Below are 23,369 nucleotides of genomic sequence, written 5' to 3'. Positions count from 1 at the left end.
CTTGTTTCAGTTTTTATCAAGATTGATCATTTCAGTACATCACTAATTTAAAGGACAACTGTCAATATAACACTGATGCAACACATGTAACAAAAATCATTCCTGTGTAAATGGAGGTCTAAGAGAAATGACAGAGAGAAGCATAAAAAAAACACTATAACAAAGACACTTTAACAAAGTGAAAGGATTCCTTTCCTTCCACTACTTACTTTTTATACATGTTAAATAGCTTTAGCCATATGAAATGTAAATTGTTTGAACATTTGTGCATTCTGTGTTCATGTGTCTCTCTCCATGATGATACTCACACAGGGTCAAAGGTACCTGCTCCATCACTGAATTTTGTGGGCTCTTGCCTCTTCATGGACACACAGTTGGATACTGGAGAAGCTGCTCTCTTTCTCTTCCTGTTGTTGACACTGAGAAAAAAAAAAAATATATATATATATTTTATATATTTTAAATTGTTTCTGTGCAGTTTTTTTTGTCTGCTCCATTAAATTAACATTGGGCAACACTACTGTAATTTATAGAGCAGTATGTGTATTATGCATAGTTTTACAGAGAAAACATGTTTTATTAATGGTAGGGTAAACAGGGCTTAAGGACCACCGAGGTAAATGGTGCATTTGATTTTATTCTCCTCTTAACCACTAGATGGCACAAAAAAACGAAACATCCATGTTTCAAGATGCACATGGAAATTTGGCTGATCCTTCACACTGTAAAAAAATTCTAACCCTCCCAAATCAAAAATTTCAAGTGACCGATAACATCTAAATTTTTCAATTGGCCCAAGTGAAATTCTGTAAATTTCAATTGGCCCAAGTGAAAATCTGTAAATTTAATTTTATAATTTACAGAATTTCACTTGGGCCAATTGAAAAATTTTGATGTTATCGGTCACTTGAAATTTTTGATTTGGGAGGGTTAGAATTTTTTTACAGTGCATGCGATCGTGCAAAGTTTATTCTGTGCTAAATTGATCTAATATTTAATTGTTTTTAAAGCGTTATTGATTTAATTAGCCGTTGAGAATCGCTAAAATTATTGAATATATTTTGGGGGGAAAATATTCCCCACCAGCGTTTTAAAAAAAAAGTTGCAATTCACCGCCAGTGTTTTTGATCATTTTCACAAATTTCATGGCCCCCAGAATATTTTGTTGTATGAATATCCGAACATGCAATATATCAAAAGAAAAAACAGACTTTTAAACAAACAAAAAACTGTTATTCTAGCTTTAGTTTATCAACACTTGAACGTGGGTCTCTTCCAGAGGACTCCTGCAGCAACATCATTCATCTGAACCTCAAAGAATATTGACATTAACCAAAATAACTAAGCTGTTTTGTGCCTATAGGAGACACACATTATCTGTTTAACTGCTTTTACACAATTTATATTGCAAAACAATATCATTTAAATAAACACTTTCATTGCAACTGCCTCACCGTAATCCCAATTTGTTGCTTTTTGCAATGAAAAAGAGGGATGGATCGAGATTTATATTTGCTCTATACTGAAATAACATTGAACATGTTTGGATTTGGTAGACGGTATTTGGTCTGAGAAGTTTGAAAATCTCTGATATTTTTTTTTGGAGTGGCAACTTATTATTGGAGCATTTTGCAAATATTTTCCATTTTCCATTTTCCTTTAGTTGAACTGACCTTCCTAGTACTAAGCTTTAATTTCAGAGGTCATACAGATGATTTTCAGCAGGCATCTGAAAGTTTAACTGGTTAGGGCCCTCACAAGCACACTCAAACGAGTTTTCCATGTTTTCTTATAGAAATGATAATATAAGTGGGTAAAGTTTATGAATTAAAAGTTGAGCAGAATGAAAGTTAATGCTGTTCAATGGTTTCTGAGATTAGTGGGTTTATTATATTGAGCAACATTTATTCATTAATTCAATAGCCGGGCAAAGATCATCAGTTATGAAAAGAGCTCAATTCAGCTACAGTTTAAGCAGATCGACAGAAGATAGTGTTGTTATTCAGCTCAAGTCAGTTCAATGTTGATTCACTTCAGTTCAATAAGTAAAAATGTTCCAGAGATCCTCAATTCTGAAATAAATTCAATTCAGCTATAAAGTAGATTGTCAAAGACAATATTGTCATTATCGAGCTCAATTTAGTTCAAGCTTTTGTCACCGCAGTTAAAGGGGTGGTTGATTATGATTTCACTTTTCTAACTTTAGTTAGTGTGTAATGTTGCAGTTTAAGGATAAACAACATCTGCAAAGTTACAACGCTCAAAATTCATAGCAAAGAGACATATTTGCTTTTAAAGAAATCGCTTTTTAAGGACTACAACAAATGGCTGGTAGGGACTTCACGACATTCCTCCCAGGTTAGTGACATCACAAACCCAAACATTTACATAAACCCCGACCCTGGGAATGCCATTTATAAATTAACATGACAGAATATGCTAATCAATGACTAGAAGATAACTACACATAAGCTATCTAAAATCACCAACTAACCATTCAGAAACGTCCTGTTGCATTCTACATAGGGATGTCCCGATCCGATCCACGGCATCGGTATTGTGCCGATACTGGCCCAAAACGCTAGATCGGATATCGGAGGGGAGAAAAAAAAATTATCCGATACCTATGATCCGATACCCATTAGGGGTGGAACGGTACATATTCGTACTGAACGTACGTTCAGTGCATGGATTTACACAGAGAATACACGGTATAAAAATAAATAAAACTCGTGTGCACATTAATTAATGTAATACGGAACTAACTGTTAGATACGCGCATATGCGGGTTCTTATAGGGACACCTAATCTGTAGCCCCGCCTTAGCTCTGAACGCTTCAAACGTTCACTTATATATAAGTGATATAAGCTTCAAACGTTCACTTTATCATTATACGCGCGCGGCACGTCCTATTCGCTTTGGACGCGCGAATGGATTCAAACTGTTCAAGCATCGAACTAGACGCAATAGACACGAATTTGACGTTCTATTCGCGTTTGGTGTTAACGCAGCAAAATGAACAGGCTGCCATGTCAAGATTGCAATGCTGGTGTGTGTGTGTGTGTGTCAGAGAGAGAGACGCACGGGCGCGATCGAACAGTGGAAACATAAAACATACTCCGTCATTTTCATACAGGACATCATTAAAACTGCAAAAAGTGTTTAGCCTACTTATATTTGTGTAAAACACAACATTGTGCTTTTGTCAAACTGTAAACTCTTGTCAAACTGACTGTCACCCAAAATCACACACACACACGCACACACACACACAGTTTAAAAGCAAAAATGATCTCATCTTTTGGACATTCATCATATTGCATTGGTTTTCATTTCTTGTCCTAAAACAGCACAAATCTGTTTATTTTTAAGTTACACATTCTACATTGAATAAAACAGAAAATCAAATCATGTTTTAATGGTAGTATTATTTTATACAGAAATAAATTATTTATAATTCAGATGAGAATAAAGTTAAAGTTAATTAAAATTTTAAGGAAACAAATATATTGATCTGAAATATAGCAAATTAATTTTAAATTCATTCAGGTTACCAAACATATCTCAAGGTCTTTTGAATAAAGGGTGGCAGTCTTTCATTATCAACTGTTGTTGTGGACTATATGGAGAAGTATTTGTTCTCCATTTGAGTGAGATGTTTTTATGTGGCTAATTGTGCAAAGTGCTTCCATATATTTTATTATTAGTAGTATTAGTTCAAGAATAAAATAAAAATATCGGATTGATATCGGTATCGGCAAATAGCCAAAGCTGCGGCATCAGTATCGGTATCGGAAGTGAAAAAGTGGTATCGTGGACATCCCTAATTCTACATGTTGTCACTTCTTCTTGAGTCTCTCCATCATTGTCTGACTTCGGTTTGAACATAAAAGGCTAACAGTTTTTGATATTTTCAGTGCATGTCTGTGTGAGGTAAGAGGACACAAACTGTTGAAGCTCCACCCTCTGTGCCGGGAGCAGCAGCTCATTTGCATTTAAAGGGACAGACACAAACGGTGTTTTTGCTCACCCTCAAAAAGTGACGATATTAACATGATATATAAAAATATCTGTGGGGTATTTTGAGCTAAAACTTCACATACACACTCTGGGGACATCAAAGACTTAATTTACATATTGTGAAAAGGGCATTATATCACCCCTTTAAATCGATAATTCTATAATTACAAACATTCTATAAACCCTCTTCACAAAAAAATAAACATTTCTTAACTATAATTACTAACAGAGCATTAAATATATGTATTAAAGGGGTCATATAATGGTACATGCACTTTTACAAGTTGATTGTACTGAAATGTGTGTTGGCAGTGCCTGTACACAACCATCATATAATGATAAAAATCCATCCAGTTTTTTTTTTAAAGCCAATTTGTGTTTTTGTCAAACAGCAACCCCTAGAGTGGCTGTGGAGTACTTGCACTGTCGTAAATATATTAGCCTATATTATAACGTTTTTACATGATTGCAGCTAAATCACAAGTAAATAGTCTATAGTCTAGGCCTACTGTATAATTTAATTTCTGTTGTTTTTACTGGAATGTAAACATTACAAAATGCCAGATAACATCAATTAAGTTAAATGTACGTCGCATTATTTCATAACATTGGCCGTTATAACATTGATGTTTAGACATTAGACATGATTATTGCAATTTATCATAATAGTTTGCAAATTGTGCTCGTTCATACTATTTACAACCTCTACGTTAGGCTTATTTATGTCCTGATAATTATGTGAGATATTGAAAGCTGTTCTCATGATAATCGCAGAAATTATGTCAACAGCGTCGTCTGATATCCCTCAGGACTATGTGATAAATACACCTCACAACACCTGAGTTCAGCTGGCAAACTAATTTGTGAGGCATAGCTATCTGATTTATCAGAACGATTCCATTTACACCTGGTCACATAAATGTATTTTTGCGAAATGGATTTAAATCCGATCTTCAATTCTCGCGCTATATGCAGATTGAATGGAGTGCACGTCACCGAAAGCAACAGATATGAGCTGCATTTCATAGATCATCAGCTAAAATTTCAAAATCAAAGACCGCAATAGCCTAAGAGAGAGCAGTAAGCCTGGTAAGATCATTTCGTTTCTTTACTTTTAATGATGAAGATTGTGTGTTAAGCGTCTGCGACTTACTTTCACTTTGATTTGCGATAGTTTGCACGTTGGCTTGATGCAGTTGCTCATCTGTGGTGATGCGTGTTCCAGCGCGTCGTCATATCTGGATATAACATATAGTCTATAACACGCTCTCACACGTATTAATTTTTATTTTTGGGAGGAGTACAATTTGGTTTCTTTCAACAACCATATGCATTTACACTTGTCCAGTTTCGTCTGGAATGCGTCTCAGATCTCCTCCTGAAGTGGTTTGAGGGATCGGATTCAAATCCGTCTCGAATGCATTTGGGAGGGCATTTACACCTGGACTTTTCACGATCGGATAGCTATCAGCAGCCCCCATGACAAAAACATACGCACGAAAGCCGAAAACAAACACTGGTTGACCGCTCACGTCCAAATTTGACGAAATGGTGGGGGAAGTGACGTATGCCGTAAAGCAGTCAAATTTTGTAGTTCTTTTTGTGCTCTGGTTACTACCTGAACCCTGAAGTTACATAGTGCCAGTAAAAACGATACAGACCCTGTCAGGCTATGGCAGACGTGTCATTCAACCTATTGTAAGTCGATGTACCATCACAAGGATCTTGGAAATATATTATGAAGGTTGACAAGTTCCATGTTGTTGCTTTAATCTCCTTATATGTTTTCCCGTCTCAAATCAAGCCGTTCGACCTAGTGACGTCACACGGTCGGACGCCCCTCCCACGATTGTTGATTGACAGCAGCGTTTCAACACAGACCCGCCCTCGCTCGTGAGCGAGCTGTCAATCATAGTCCGCCATTGTTGATACGCTGGAGCACTGTCTATGAGCAGAATGGCGTCTAAGCGATTGTGGTGTTCTGTTCTTGGGTGTAATAACGAACACAGCAGTCATGCTGATGTTCCTAAATCCGAACCGCTGAAGACGCAGTGGCTGAGTTTTTTGAAGGGAATATTCCCCACGATCAACAGCAATGCTTTCATGTTTGTGCGAATCATTTCACACACCAGACTGCTTTACAAACGAGGGTCAGTAAAGCTGGTTTTGCTAAGAAACTGCTCCTGAAAAAAGGATCGGTACCAACTATTCGTGTTCCTGCTGCATCTCCAGAAGAACTGAAGTGAGTGTAACGTTTTATTAACCTTTATATTAATCTTTGCAAATCGCTTGCTGCACGCTTCACAATGAATGCGGCTGTTTACACTCAGGGTACATTACGGCATGTTTTCTATGTACGACGTTCTCAATATAATTCATAATCCCACGTTTATAATGAACAACGCGTTATGGTTATTGTGTTATGGTTATAACAAACGGTGTACGCACAGAATAGAGGGGCGGGGTGAGCAAAGCTCATTATCATTTAAAGACACATGCACTTAAACGGCGTGCTGAAAACAGAGCTGTTTTTGACCAGGTAAAATGAGTGTTTTCTTACAATACTAATGAGAATTTTTAATTAAAGTATATTACAAACTTTTCATTTAGATTCTTTCATCTAAAGAATCATATTAGCTTGTACAAAAATGGCATTATATGACCCCTTTAATGTAAAATAGTGTAAATTAAACTTAAATTTGAAGAGTTCATTTGCAAAAACATATCAGATATCTGTTTTTGCAAAAAAAACTAAAACAAATTTTAAACGTAGCGTTTATCGTTTTTTTGCAAATGAGCTCTTCATTTATTAACGGTGAATTAGTCAATTGCCTTTTGTCAGTTACAGGTGTGTTTTTTTTTCTTTTCTACTTTTTTAAAACGGTCAATAAACTCGCAGACCACTGGTGAAGTGAAGCAAAGAAGAAGAGCAGAAAAAACAATATAAAACTAAGAATCATAACTATAAATTATTAGAGTCGTCGATGTTTATTTAATATTTTGAGGAGTGACTTTAGAATATTTTAACTGGAACGGCACACTAGTAGAAACTTTTTCATTTTATTTACATTTAATGCAAGTTCAATGTAAAACTTTATTTTTACTTCTGTTGTTGCTTGCTTTCACTTCAGCAATAAAACCCTATGTGTCTTTTATCAAAAGAGGCCAGTAGTCCAAAGCATTCATGAAATTAAAACCCTTCAAGTTTTTAAATCACCAAATGGAGTTTGAATGTCACCTAGCGGCCATTTTGGCTACTGCGCCTAAAACTCCCAGAGCATATTGATAGTTTGAGACAAATTTGAAAGACAACAATGGTTGGACAACAATGGCACTTTGACTTGCAGTTTTAGGTGCCCAGGCACATGTTTTATATTAATAGAAAATAAAAATAAATGTAAAGCAGCACATTAAGTTCAGCATCCATTTAAGTTTGGATTTTTTTAGTTTTTTTGTTGGATTTAATTTTCCAGTCTATGTTTAAGAATAGGATCGCCAGGTAAGAGGCGAATGAGGCTAACTAATTATCTGGATTCCAAGACTATCATCTATAAATATATTCAATTTGAATACATATTTAATATAGCCTTTTTACCCTTTATTTTAACAACTATTTGTGCACCCATAAACACACTTGTGTTTGTGTGTGTTATTGCCAGTATTGTAGTTTTTAGGGGCAGTGAATATAATATAATATCTTGTCTATGGCGCCAACAGAATCTGGACAGGCCCTGAACTTCATGATACTCACACAGGGTCAGAGGTCACAGCAGGTCCATCACTGAACATAGGGGGATTCATCATGGAGTTGTTACTCTTCATGGACACACAGCTGAATCCTGGAGATGGTCCATCACTGAATTTAAGGGGATTATCCATGGAGTTGTTACTCTTCATGGACACACAACTGGATCCTGGAGATGGTCCATCACTGAATTTAAGGGGATTATCCATGGAGTTGTTACTCTTCATGGACACACAGCTGGATCCTGGAGATGGTCCATCACTGAATTTAAGGGGATTATCCATGGAGTTGTTACTCTTCATGGACACACAGCTGGATACTGAAGATGGTCCATCACTGAATTTAGGGGGATTATCCATGGAGTTGTTACTCTTCATGGACACACAGCTGGATACTGAAGATGGTCCATCACTGAATTTAGGGGGATTATCCATGGAGTTGTTACTCTTTATGGACACACAGCTGGATACTGAAGATGGTCCATCACTGAATTTAGGGGGATTATCCATGGAGATGTTACTCTTCATGGACACACAGCTGAATACTGGAGATGCTGCTCTCTGAGTGTGAACAGACGCCTCCTCCTCTCTCTCCCCACACACACTCATTTTACAGGTACAGTTCTCCTCCTCATTTTACAGGAAGTTTGTTCCTTCTCTTCCTCCTTGATGAGACTTGATTCCAGACCTGCACGTGGACACAGAAAACATGCACAAAACACATTGACACATTTAATTTAAATAGCATTTATTTTACTTTAACTTAACATCAACAGTTTTTCTCCAGTTATTGTAAATGTTTTTTTTTAGAGCAACATGTCGGCCACACTTTCAAACACAGCGTTTAAACACTGGATTCGCCTTCACTTTAATGACACTGCTGAACTCTTGCAGGTGTTTTTCACAATCCGTTTTTCGTCTCGCATTAAGCAAATATGATGTTATTTTTACACGTTTGTGTGTATATCTACGACTACAATTCCTTCCCCAGTCATCACTGAACACACATTACAATAGCCTATAGATTATATAAATAATTAAATAGTTTAAAGTCAACCAAAGATTTAAACATTAAACAAAAATTCTCCTGTTAAAGGGAAAAAAAGTGCAAGTTTAACAATTTTCGTGAAGTATCACGCAAGTAATTTTCCACTTTATCATGTGTTTGAGTTTGAGTTCGTCATAAAGTCTGTTTAGACGCAAATACTTACAGCTATAGAAAATTTAACGAACTTACTGTCACATGTGCTGATTTTCCATCTTCCGAAATGGCGTCTTTACAGTCATCGGCTGCTTTCGGTTTCACAAATGTCACAGGTAAATATACAGCTCCTCCTCCTCGAATGGATTCCTTGCACACTTCCGGGTTTGGAACGAGGAAATAAATTACAGCAGGGACACTTGTATTGAGGTAAATGCGAAAAAATATAAATAAAAATAAAACAACATTTGGGGATTAATTTGTTAATGGACAGTATAAACACAAACAAAAGTACTACAATTTAGAATTTTGGTAACAATTTATTTTGATGCTGTCTCTTTTGAACATTCTGTTGACTAAGTAACTTTGCAACTTTATGTCAACTATCAGTCATTAGAGTATTAGTAGACAGTCTGCTTAATATCTGCTTACTCTTTATTGTGATGAGACATTCTACTGACTAAGTAAAAAGAAAAGAGTAAAAAAAAAAGTCAAAGAGTCTCTAATTTTGTTGCGTCTTCTGTCAAAAAAACACAAAGTTTGGCATTAATAAACGTGCATTTGAAATGGTTTATGTAAAAATTGTAAACCATACACTATTGTATTAATGTATAAGAGTATTAATGTGATGTATCACAAGGAAGATTATACATTTTCATTGTAATAAGTTATTTCTTTATTTACATGTATTTTTAATTGTTTGTTTAATTTTGGTAATAATGACAGTCTACCTGTGTGCGAGGCTGATGAGCACACGCACTATTTGCTTCTCTCTGTGAATATCACTGTGTGAACAAGAGAGAGAGACAGAGAGAGAGAGAGAGAGAGAGAGAGAGAGAGAGAGAGAGAGAGAGAGAGAGAGAGAGAGAGAGAGAGAGAGAGAGAGAAGCCAATGCCCTGTTGATCCACTGTTGATCTATATTTATTTACGGATTTAAAAAAAAAGTTGTGTGGTCCTTGTGTGTGTCCGGTCCAGACATGCTACACTTGCACTAATAATCACCATAAAGTGCCTTTGAGACTTCACAATTTCCCCCCAAAAATCTGAGATTTTCCATTTAACTTTATATGTGTTGTATTAAGGAGACATTAGGCTGTTAGAAATGCATATTGGTCAAGCTCCAGCACTTTTTATAAATTAACTGCAAGCTGACAATATAAGAGCAAACCATAAAATATGTCCACCCTGTCATGGACAAATTCATAGTAGAATAAATACATTTTCATTGCATAGTGATTATAAAATGTAGATCTGAGGAAAGAGAATGTGTCCCTTTCCCAACAAAACATTTTAGTTAATGGTAAAAGTATTTTGATAATAATGAAGTTACTGCTTAAATATGTATTGCCCAATAAAATATGCGATAGTTGCACATTCTATTCTAAATAAAATCTAACAACAAAGATATTTAGTCAAACTTTAAAACAATACTAACCTGCCCTCATTTGTTTATTAAGAAACCACACACAAGGTTTTGTTAACTTGTTAAAATAATTAGATCATTTTCATCATAAAAGTTGAAAATGACAGGGTGGACAACAAAGTGACAGGGTGGAACTTGGCATGACAGGGTGGACAAATGCTTTAATGGAGGAACTAGAACGGGGGAACATTTTAAAAACAACAGGAACTTCAAGAAACCCTTAACCAATATAGAAGAAGGAGGGGCCTGGCTCAGACTGATTTTCAGGAGTTGCAAATGTCCATGTCATGGAACAGGGTGGACATTTTTTTGGCTAAAGTTAGTATTTAATGAGCACATGGTGTACAGCAGTTAGCAAAGTGATTCACTGTTGAAGCTGACTGTGCACTGTTTAAAATGTATATTTAGAATTTATGAAAAGTTTTTATATTAACTAATATTTCACAATGACAAGGGTGGAGATGTTAAGCTTGACAACACGCAACTACAAACACAATATGATGAAAATTAGGAAATATAAGTGTAGATTCTTACTGTGTGTGTTGCAGATGTTTTAACATCCACTGAAGAAAGACCAAATGGGGGAGGGGATGTCACTGAGTACATCAGTTGGTTTCTTAAAGGGGCGTTTACCCCATAATGACAGGGTGGACAGCAATTTCAGGGACACATGCAAACTGCTTAATATTATTATGAAAATAAAATATAAATAATCAAAATGACTTGTTTTATTAAATAGCTTGCTGAGGACAATAAGTATTTATTTTAATTTTATGTAATTTAACCACTTTTTACACTCACTGAATTTAGCTGAGCAGCGTGTGGGACATGCCAAAATCACATACATCCAATCAAAGAAAATGGTATAAAATCAGAAAAACACATTTCAAGAGACGTATCATTGTTCTTGTATGTGTGTAAGTGTTTGGCCATTTATAATACAACCTCAGAATTTCATTATTTTGCATTATGTTCATGATGACTGAGCGATTCTGATGAGGACACCAAAGGCACTTTATAGTGATATTGGCCTTGGCAAGAGACAGAAAATCTCAGACACCGAATATTTCAGAACAGCCTCCCGAGGAGAGGCGCGCTCTGCATTTAACAGTATGAGGGGTGAAATGTGCCACTACCAAGGCTGGATCCCAAACGGCACACTTCATGTGGACTCGCGGTCTCGTGGCCTTAAATTGTGCCCCCGATGCAGACTTCAGCCAAACTCGCACTTTCGCTCCCTACACACGAGTTACCTACACTGTAAAAAATAAAATCGTAAAAAAACAGTCATTGACTGTCAGCTACGGCTGCCAAACAAAAACCGTAAAATTAATGTAAAATATCCTAATTTAAATTAAGTGCAAAAAACTTTTACAGAAATTTTCCTTAAATGTTTTACGGAAAAACAGTGTTTTTTTTACAGCTATTTCCTGAATTATTACGATCAAACACCTTCATTGTAAAAAAATCCCATAAAAAACAGTCAAATGACTGTCAGCAATGGCTGCCATACAAAACCTGTATAATTAATGTAAAATATCCTAATTTAAATAAGTGGAAAATACTTTTACAGAAATCTTCATTAATCTTTTTAACAGAAACACACAGTTAAAACACAGTTAATTCACATTTTTTCTGATTTTTTACTGAAAAACATGCAGTTAATTATATGCATGATTTGCTGTGACTATATGTCACTACATCAGCAACTACACAGTTACTGTCTGTTAAATAAAGTGACATGCAGCATATCATCAGTGTTTCTCTGCTCATCCTGGACTGAAGCTCAGGCTCTACTCTTCAACACAATGGTGACACACAAAACACACCATACAGAAACACTTTAAACCCCAACAGAACATTAAACACTACCAGATCTCTCAGGATCTCAGCATCTTCACTTATTACAATCCAGACTTTATTTCTTTCATACTAACATTCTTATTGAGCATTAACAGAGGTTTAGAAGTTGAAGTTTTATTGAAAAGAATAAAGTTTGATGTCACCATGATGGAGATTAGTGTTTGTTTTAGTTGGGCTCTTGACCTTTTAGTGTTTTACTTATGTTTTTCTCTGGCTGCTTTAACTGTGTGTCTTTGATGCATATTTGTTATGGTAGGAATCCAAGAGAAACTCAGATCAGATGATGATGGTCTCTTTTTAGTGATAATAGTCATCATGTAGTGTCCTGCTTCATTGATACCACCTGAAGTGTAATATCTGATTAAGTAATTAAATATTTGTTGTTAATTTTTGCATGATAAAACTGCTATATAAGATCCTGCAGTGCTGTGATACTCAGATTTTATGAAGTCATTATACAGAAAATGTTTTGACAGGATTATATAGACTCACTCAGACATCAATAATCAGCGTATGAATCTCAACAATTGTGACAACGGAAAAAAATCTGAACTACTATAAAGTCACAAAAAGGCTTTGTTGGTTGTCACCATTGTTGAGATTCATATGTTGATTCTTGATGTCTATACTACAAAAAATAATAATAATTAACCAGCTCAAAACTTTTTCCATATAATACATATCTTTTTAAATTTCAGATTATTACAATATTGTTGCCAAGGATCATGTGAGAAATTATCATTATAGATAATAATGTAAAATATAATAAAAATCATTATAGACTTTGTATACAGCTAAATTCAATCTACATATTATGTAATCTAAACTAATATATTCAGAGATTTGGCTGTCATATCAGTGAATCAGATCATCACAATGACTGTAACATCACTGACGAATGACCAAGATCATCTGATATTTCTCCTGCATTTATTGCTATAACAAATGTGTATTAAATACACAGTTAAAGCAGCCAGAGAAAACTAATGTTAAAAACTCACGGGTCATGAGCCCAACTAAAGCAGACACTGATCTCAATCATGGTGATATCAAATTTATTTTAAAGCTGTCAGCTGCGGCTGTCAAACAAAAACCGTAAAAATAAAGTAAAATATCCTATTTTAGAAGTGCAAAAAACTTTTACAGAAAATTTCCTTAAATGTTTTACAGAAAAACACTTATTTTACAGCTTTTTCCTGAATTATTACGATTTTAAAAAACTATATGAATTTGAGAAATTATGACATTATAGACTTTGTATAAAGCTAAATTCCATCTACATGTAATTTAAGTTAATATATTCATATTTTTGACTGTCATATCAGAGAATCAAGCCATCATATGATGACATCATCAAAGAATGACCAAAATCATCTGAAATTTTCTCCAGCATTTATTGCTATAACAAATGTGCATGAAATACACAGTTAAAGCAGCCAAAGAAAAACGTAAGTTAAAAATTGAAGTCATGAGCCCAACTAAAGCAGACACTAATCTCAATCATGGTGACATCAAATTTATTTTAAAGTTTTTTACAATTTATTTAAATTAGCATATTTTACTTTAATTTTAATGTTTTTGTTTGGCAGCCGCAGCTGCCAGTCATTTGACCCTTTTTTTAAGATTTTTTTTACAATGAAGGTATTTGATCATAATAATGCAGGAAATACCTGTGAAATAACAGTGTTTTTTCGGTTTATTTAAATTACCATATTTGACTTTAATTTTAAGGTTTTTGTTTGGCAGCTGCAGCTGCCAGTCATTTGACCCTTTTTTTAAGATTTTTTTTTACAATGAAGGTTTTTGATCGTGATTATTCAGGAAATACCTGTAAAATAACAGTGTTTTTCAGTTTATTTAATTTAGGATGTTTTACAGATTTTTGGGGAGCTGACAGTCATTTGACCATTTTATCATTTAACTGTTTTCTTTCTGTTAAATTACAGATTATATTTGTAATTTTACATACATTTGAAAACAGAAAAAATACTGTATGAAAAATACATCAAATGTTCTGTATAAAAAATGTGAATTACTGTAATTTGTCATTAATGTCACAATACCTAAAATAACAGCTGAATTTTTATTTTACAGATATTTTTTGTAATTTTACAGTGTTTTGAGTACAATTTAAAATGAAAGATAATGATCGTAAAAAAATCACAGTTATTTTCTGTAAAATTAGGATTTTTTTTTACAGTGTACCCAGAAATCATTGCGAACGCCCAATCAGATAAATGAGGGCAGGAGTTTCGTGGCTGTTTGACTTTCGGTGGCATGGCAGAGAAGAAGATTTTTAGGTGTAAGTTTTATTAAGATTTAATTACAGAGATTATCATCATAAATCACCCAGACATGGCTTTGACCAATAGCACAATTGATAATGAACACATTTAAACATATATGTTGGACTACTGCCTGAAAATGAATACTCTTATAGTGGGTAATTAAGGCAATTCCATTTCCCATTATTTAGGTATGATTTCATTATTCAATTATAGTCCATTATTTTAATACCATTTAATGCAAGGAATTTTGTTATGTTCAAGAATCTCTATCGGGTTACCGTAATTTGAGGTTTTATACACCCATGACAATTTATTGTAGTTTTATATAAATGAAGAGTTCAGATGCAAAAACCTCTAAATGCCATCTGAAATTTCCTCCTAGAATGACCATTTTTATGAAGCTCGTATATTTAAGTTCAGTAATTTCACTTAAATGGCAATGAACATTACCTATTAATTGCCATTTAAGTGAAATTATTGAAATTAAATATACGAGCTTGATAAGAATGATAATTCTAGAAGAAAATTTCAGATGGCATTTAGAGGTTTTTGCATCTGAACTCTTCAAATTATTCTTAATTTCAATTATTAAATGTACAAGTAAATATGGATAAACGTGTGCAAAAATAGAAGTATCTTTGTGGCATAAAAAGTTAAAACCATGCAAATACACAACAATTAAAGGTAATAGTCCTCCACTAAAGGTGGATATAGCCTGTGTGGGGAACTGTTCTTGATGCTACATGCCATGTGTTTGTCTTTATCTGATAAAGGGGCGATGAGAGGACACTGCAGTTTATTCGGCTACGTGTTGAGAGAGATTTGGCCTTTACAGGCGTGAGGAACACCTCTGCTCAAGGGTTTGAGCAAGTCTGTGTTCTGCATTAGCAAATATGCAGTTGTAAGAAATAAATCACTGCGTACCCATTTTTGTAATCCGTCTGTTAGAGAGATTATTAAAGCAATGGGACTGCAAGACATTCTCACACCTCAACAAGCCAGAGAAAAGTGGGAAAACCTCAAAAGGAAATACAAGGTATTTACACTACAAACACTACATTGTAACAGGAATCAATTTAACGTGAAATAAAGTGTAAAAAAAGTATTAAGTTTAATGCATTTGTTTGTTAAGAATCAGATTAATACTGTTATAGGATTTGTGCCTGCCTAAGAAGGATCTGAGACAGATGAAGGAAAGTTAACTGCAGCATCATGGCCATTTATTGAAGCTATGCATGAGGCCGAATGTGCTGCCAGTGGACACCTTTTCATCTGGTCACAGTTCCCAGATCAGCACCCCGACAGAATGCAAGGCTGGTCCCTCTGGTGCTGTTGATGCTGATTTACTGGAGCCTTTCCCCACCTTTCCTGAGCCAGGACCAGCAGCAATGGAGGAACTGTGAAAGCAGGGCCTTCAGAGGCTGATCATACCTGTGGATCTACAACACCAGAGGGGATTCCTACACCGTCCACAAAGCCAAGTGCAGGGATGGAGAAAAAAACCCTCAAATAGAAAGAGGCGTAGTGAGGAAACCTCCCTTGAAGTTATCAGAGAAATAGCAGCCAAGCAAGACCGCCGTCAGATGGAAGCAGAGCAAAGGAGGAACCGGAGTCTCTAAGAGCAGAACGGCAGATGGACCAGATGCTTTCAATATTAGATCAATTAGTGGACCATATGAGTAATAAGTCATCTCAGTTTTAGTTTTTTAGTATTTATTTCAGTAGTAACCTTTTACACATTTTTTCTTGACTGCACATCTTGATTTATTTTTTTAGTAATGTTTGATTTATTTTTGTGCTGCAGATGGAAAACGTGGAACTGCATTCACATTCAGAATAGGCTTTCAACAAATCTGAGATGGAAAAAGTGTGTGTGTGTGTGTGTGTGTGTGTGTGTGTGTGTGTGTGTGTGTGTAGACAGATGCAGTTGCAACCTAAATATGTAATGACTGTTATTAAAAAAATAAAGGCTAAACATGAAATTACCACTATAACCAGATTGTGGCAAATGAGAAGCTATTGGCTCATTGAAACCCTAATTTTTCACATTTTGCTTATTAATTTATATTTAGACTATAGCCTGCTTAAAATCACTACATTTAAGAAATATAATTTTGTAAAAGTTTAGCACTTTTTTGTACAGAAGTATAAAGTACACTGTTAGACCTTACCGGGTTTTTTTACAGTAAAATACTGGCAACACTGTTGCCAGTAAAATACTGTTAATTGTACAGTTCTTTACTGTGGTCTAGTTTGTTTATGTAAAAATGCACTAAATTCTAATTCAAATGAACTAATTACACTTGCAGAAACCGACTGCCTTAAATTGACCAACTGTCATTTAAATGTATTAACTAAAATTTATAATGCATTAATAATGTGAGCAAAGTAAAACTGTGAACTTCTTTCATTTGAGACCACTAATAAACTATTGTACATAAAAAGATGTCCACTGGACCAGCAACTACACAGTCACCGCCTGTTAAATAAAGCAACATGCAGCATATCATCAATGTTTGTAGATCTTCTCCTGGACTGAAGCACAGGCTCTACTCTTCAGCACAATGGTGACCCAAAAAATTAATTTTACAGTAAACTACTGGCAACAGTGTTGCCAGTATAAACCTGTTTTATAACTTACAGTTTATTACTGTTAAAAAACATTTTGTGGGTGTGTCTTTTTATCTTACACTGTTAACCCTTTCAACCCCACAGGAAAATCCACACTACAAAGAGTAAAAGTAACATTGAGACAGTGTTGCAGTGAGTTAATTAAGGGAATATGTAAGTGATTGTTGAGCATTAGTGATGAACACCTGCTGTTAATAAGCAGAATCACTGAAGAAAAGAGAAACACAAGAACAGAAAATAAAGAAACACAATAAATACGACTGACTTCCAGCCATTACACATTATTACACTTATTATTAACCAGTATGACTTTATTTCTGTCATACAGAAGTTGTTATTGAAAATGTTTGTTTGAAGTTACCATTATAGAGATCAGTGCTTGCTTTAGTTGGGATGTTGATGCTAAAACATTCATCTTTCTTTTACTGCTTGAGCTGTGTTTTTGCAAATCACACTTGTGCGCACACAGTTTATGAATGATTGTGGTTGTAATGCTTATGATGACAAAATCATCATATTGCCTGTTCATTCACTAAGGAATTAATTCTTATTCATTCAGAGTTTTATCCTCGATCAAAAGTGTTACATTAGCACCACTGTGAAACTACAGCAATAAATTACTATGACTCTTTTTTTAACACATCATGCATAAACCAAAAAATGCATAAACCAGAGCTACACTATGTTTTAGAAACACAGAGATATCACAATTTAGCACATTAATCTCAACAATGGTAGCAATATTTCTTTTTTTCTTTTTTTTTATTAATATTCCTGCAGCAGTGCATGCTGGGATTTTTATATTATCCTGGAACCCAGCATGCATTGCAACATGAAACTTTTCACCATTGTTGAGATTCATATGCTGATTGTTTATATCTGTGTGTGTCTGAGTCAAACAGGAGTAAAATAAAATTGAATGCACTATATGATTGTTGTTTTTCAGAAGACCTGATAACAGAAATATTGATTTCATTTCGGAGATTCACAGATTTATGCTAAATATGACATACCCATAATTTCAATGGATATATACAGGAATAATCTGATAATCAGGTAGTACAGGATGATTGTGACATCATCACAAAAGAATAAAACACTTTATAAACTACCTCTTGACTTTTTCTTGCCATAACAAATGTGTTTTATAAACTCACTGTTACAGCAGTCAGAGAGAGATGAGTGGTAAGAAGTTAAGGGACAAGAGACCAACTAAAGCAAACACTGATCTCCATCATGGTGACAACAAACTTTATTATTAACTAAATCTTTGTTAATTCTCAACAAGAACTTTTGTACATGTATGAAAGAAATAATCATAAACTGGTTTGTAAACTGGTTTCACACTCAGTGTTGCTGGAAGTCAGTTGTAGTTTTTGTGTTTCTCTTTTTTCTGTTCTTGTTTCTCTGTTCTTCAGTGATTCTATCAGGTGTTCATCAGTTTCTCAATTCACTCACTTCTTTTCATTCACTCTGTCAAGTGGATTATATTAGTGAACTAATGTAGGGAATAGTGAATGAGGGTATAGGGTGTGATTGGGAAAACAGCCTCTGAGTGTCGACTTTAAGCACTGCTCATTTACAGTATATTCCTGTAGGCTTTTTTTGTTTTCTACGGTATATTACTGTTTTAATGGAAAATGGTATGATATTGTCTGAATTACGCCTTTTTTTACAGCAAGGGTTAACAGTGTAGGAACAGTCCCCAAATGTGTGTGATGCTGACACAATACTGAGTATATAATACAATACTGTTTACTACGTCAACAGCGCATATACACATTAAAAAAAAACAAAAAAAACACACAGTTTAATTAAAAAAAGAAAGAAAAAAGAAGCAATTTTGTGTTTAGTTTACTCCCCCTGCTGTACCGAACCGTGGCTTCAATACCGAGGTACGTACCGAACCGTCATGTTTGTGTACTGTTAAACCCCTACAATTTATTAATTAAAAAGTAAAAATGTAAGTGAATAAATCACTATTAAATCTGGCAGGGTGGTTACGCTGGGAATGCTGCTGGATTCAGGATTTCTTCTTTACTCAAACTGACCGACACCAAAGCCAACAAACCAGGCGTGAACCTCCTCCATTTTGTTGCCATGGTGAGTGTCGTGATGATGTCACAAGAGCCTCACTTTCATTACGCCACTTCAAATGAAAGGAAACTACTAGATTATGTCATTATGATGGGATGGAATCAGTTGGACAGAATTCTAGATCAAATTCAGCATGAGTGATTTTTCTTCTTCTCACTACTAAGTCTGTGAAGAAGGATAAAGACTTGCTGATGTTTCCCAGCCGCTTGAGTCACGTCGCTCCAGCTTCACGATCAGGAGACAAACAAACCTCTCAGATCAGTCTAGAAGAATATCAGCGGATGAGTGTCATGAAGCCAGTCTGGGTCAGATTCACCCCAACATCAACACAAATTATATGTTACATTTAATGTAGAAAATAAAGATTTAAAAATAGGCTTTGTTTGTTGTGACGTCATTTTCATCAGCTTTCCACAAAAACAAGCCGTGCTCGTAGGACATGATGTTCCTCAGTGGATAATATTAGAGAGTGAACGATCAGCTGTTTTTGTTGTCAGGTCGTCAGAAGAGTCTGTGCTGGAGGATCTTTCTCGACTACAAAGCCGAGTCTCAGAGCTCAGAGTCAGAGCTCAGGCAGATGCTGAAATCCAGATGCAGACCAGAACATTTCTAGAGGTGCGTGTGTGTCCAGATCATGTTCACAGATGCTGATGCTCCTGTTCAGCGTGTAAGTCCATCACTTCTTCCTTCAGGCTGTGAGGTGAGGCTGAAGGAAGCTCAGGATGAGCTGGAAAGCTCACAGAAGAGCAGCAAGGCTATGGTGGAGTTCCTCTGTGAAGATGACAAGTCCTTCAAACTGGAGGAGGCCTGTGTGATCGTCCACGGCTTCTGCCATCGCTTCCAGAGAGCCGTGCGGGCGAGCAACACTGATGCTGACTGCACTGTCTCTTTAAAGACTAACTACCAAATCAAGTCCAAAATCACCAGAGAACTAGAGCTGCTCCTTTAAAACAAGCTGTTTTTCAGCCTTTTACAATATTAGATATTAATCTTCCTTCATGGAGTTTCTCTGAAATGCCTTAAAAGTTGTTTTACTGTCTTTAACTAAATAAATGCAAGGGAGAATCATCATTTATATTCACCAAACTCTTTAAACTAAACTAAAGTTGAAATGAGAGACTCTATTGAAACGTCTGTCTAAACTCTTATTGCATTCGGCTCCGTTTTGACCCAGAAGAGGTACAAGCATTTTATTTATTTTTTAATAAATCTATAGTTTTTAGTACAAAGATGGAATTTTGTAGGTTTGTTAAGACTGTCAAAATAAAATATAAATCTGATTTTATGTAAGAAATATCAACCATTTAAACTGTGGCTTTTGCGTTCGGGTCTGTATTGACCTGAAAGTGAACTGTAGCTTTACACATGAAATTATGCTGATGGTTTTCATCTATTGGTTAGATTTGTCTAAAAATGAATTCTGTAAAATACATTTATCCTCTTTCCTACACAAACACATTTGATCCTTCCCACATTTCCCACAAAAGTCCACATTTCACTTTGCTGCCACCTATTGATGAACCATTGCAGCATGAAAAGATTCAAGCTGTTTATCATCTCATTTTTTCATATGGAAGTAAAAGTTTATTGATGAAATGTTTACAATCAAAATGTTCATTTTACTGAGTAATATTGATGTTGTTTTGTTGGAAAAAGAATATGTGGGTTTCATAAATTTAGACTGTTTTGAGCAGTCATGAGTTATAAGTTTCAAATGAATTTAATTAAATCCATTGAAGTCAATGAAGTCCATACTGGTAATTCTCTTATTATATGTTCTCATACATTTCATCTAATGATATATTCAAATAAAATGTCTCATATTGATACAAATGTATCTTTTCTGGTTTTTGCTCTAAAAATTTAATTTCTAAGAATTTCTCTTTTTTTTTTATTAATAAAAAGGGGTTAAATGAAGTAAAAGCATTTTAAAACCGTGGTGACATTAAAAACTTTACAACTTTAGTGCATTCACTCATTAATGAGAAGTCACTGATTAGATGCAATATGGTTTAAGTTGAACAAAGTTCTGAGTGTTTTCTAAGCTCACGTTCCTCCGGGTCCAAACAGAGCACAGTAAATGATGAAGTGAAACTCATGTGCGCTCCGCTTGATTTTAACTTGATCTTTGTTTCAGGTCAAACTGATTTGATTATTACTCTTTGTAAGTCTGTTTATTTGACTGTAATATGTTTTGTCAGCGTTGTGTTTTTGATAATTAGATGTTAATGGATGATTTAAACTGATTCACCCTTTTCATTTCAAAATCTTAATAAATAAGTGCAAAACATGAAAATAAATATTTTGAGGTTATATACACGTGTTTATATATACACATGAGATACTTCTCTTTCTCATATATATTCATAATTTTGCTTGTACTTAAATAACTTTATTAATTCACATTGTAAACTCCTTCCTGAACAATTTACCTTTCATCAGCTTCGGCCTAAATGTCAAAACTTTACAGCAATAATTTTCTGTTCAACTATTATTTAGCAAATCAAACAAAACTAATATTAACATTCAGACATCATAAGAATATTGAGTTCTTCACAGACAACTAGTTAAAACAGTGACTGTCCTCTTTCTCCTCCAGCAACACTTGCATTAGATTTTCCTTCTGCTAAACTAGATCTGTGTGTGATTCCAGTAGAGAGACAAACATCAGCTGAGTATTTCATTCATTTCAGCTTTATTCCCAGCCAGCACAGCCATGTGGGGCCCAAATGGGTTTGACCTGGGCTATCTAACTGGGACCCAGCCAGTTTTGTCCTCGGGTTCCATGTCGGCCCCACATGGGTTTGCCCAGATGAAATGAACACTGCTTAGTGTGCACACTACAGGCTGTTTAATGTAACACTGAATCAGTGTTGGAGGTAATGAGATAATTAAGTGATTGAATAATGATAGTGCATTATTGATGAACACCTGCTGTTAACAAGCATAATCACTGAAGGAAAGAGAAACATAAGAACTACTTCCAGCCACAACCTTGGATGAAATCAACTGAAGATAAAATACATAAAATCTCTCAAGATCTGATTAAACAACTCCACAAACAGCATTACTAGCTTCACTTATTAGTAACCAGACTGACTTTATTTCTGTCAGACGTCTTCAGAAATTCTTATTGAGAATTAACAGAGGTTTAGATGTTGATTACTTATTTGAAAGTAATAGTTTGGTTTGATGTTACCATTGTGGCGATCAGTGTGTGCTTTAGTCGGGCTCTTGACTTTTTAACATTTGTGTTTCTCAGGCAGCTGTGTCTGTTTGTTATGGCGAGAACAGCAAGACAAAATATAATCAGATGCTGTAAGCCGATTGATGATAAGAATATAGGCATCGTCAAGTAGTGGCTTAACTCACTGATATTTTGTGTAAGGTTTGTACGGGTAATATGTCATTCATTTTGTTTTATTGTTGTGATTCTACAGCAAGAGATCCAGCACAGTTTAATCAGAACATCAAATGATTTTTAAAACCCCATTTACACATGTTGGACTACTGAAAGTTCTACTTGCACACAGACATCAAGAATCAGCATATGAATCTCAACAATGGTGACATGCTTCATGCTGCAATGCATTCTGAGTAGGGCTGGGCGATATATCGCACAATATTGTTAGGCGCATCTCGTCAGTAAAGCCGGTTCCTTGATTAGTAGTAAATCACCATCACCTGCTTTCAGATGGAGCGGTGTTAAATTAACACTCCTGGGGCTGGGAGTGTATATGAGTCCACACTCAAGAGTGTAAAGTGTTAAAATATGAGTGTTAAATTAACACTCAAGAGTGTTAAAGTTAATGAGATAATTAAGTGATTAATTTAGTGATGATTGAGCATTATTGAAGACACCTGATGTTAACAAGCAGAATCACTGAAGGAGAAAATCACAAATTGTAAGTTACCATTATGGTGATGGGTGTTTGCTTTAGTTGGGCTCTTGACCCTTATACGTTTACTTTAAATTTTACTGTTGTTTGTCTGCTGATATTGATTTATAACAGTTAAATGAACAAAGTAAAGTGTGATCTGATAGTGTTGGTTATGTTTTGACATAATCATGCTGTGATCTGAAAAATGAAACTTATTGA

The 23,369-nt window shown here is 35.1% G+C and overlaps 1 protein-coding gene across 1 annotated transcript in view; it reads right to left on the bottom strand.

Annotated features, from left to right (window-relative positions):
- Positions 1-7,945, bottom strand: part of LOC311295497 (protein NLRC3-like) — a 36,721-nt gene extending 28,776 nt beyond the window's left edge. The window contains exon 1 of the mRNA XM_084416922.1: positions 7,773-7,945. Within this exon, the coding sequence (XP_084273048.1) occupies positions 7,773-7,918 (146 nt within the window). The 5' untranslated portion in view covers positions 7,919-7,945. The remainder of the gene's footprint in view (positions 1-7,772) is intronic.
- Between the last annotated feature and the right edge of the window lie 15,424 nt (positions 7,946-23,369).

This window comes from Rutilus rutilus, assembly GCF_951802725.1.
Source record: "Rutilus rutilus genome assembly, chromosome: 1".
In the NCBI taxonomy this organism is placed as follows: Eukaryota; Metazoa; Chordata; class Actinopteri; order Cypriniformes; family Leuciscidae; genus Rutilus; species Rutilus rutilus.
Note: the sequence above shows the minus strand (reverse complement) of the source record. Positions and strands in the feature narration are given on the sequence as shown.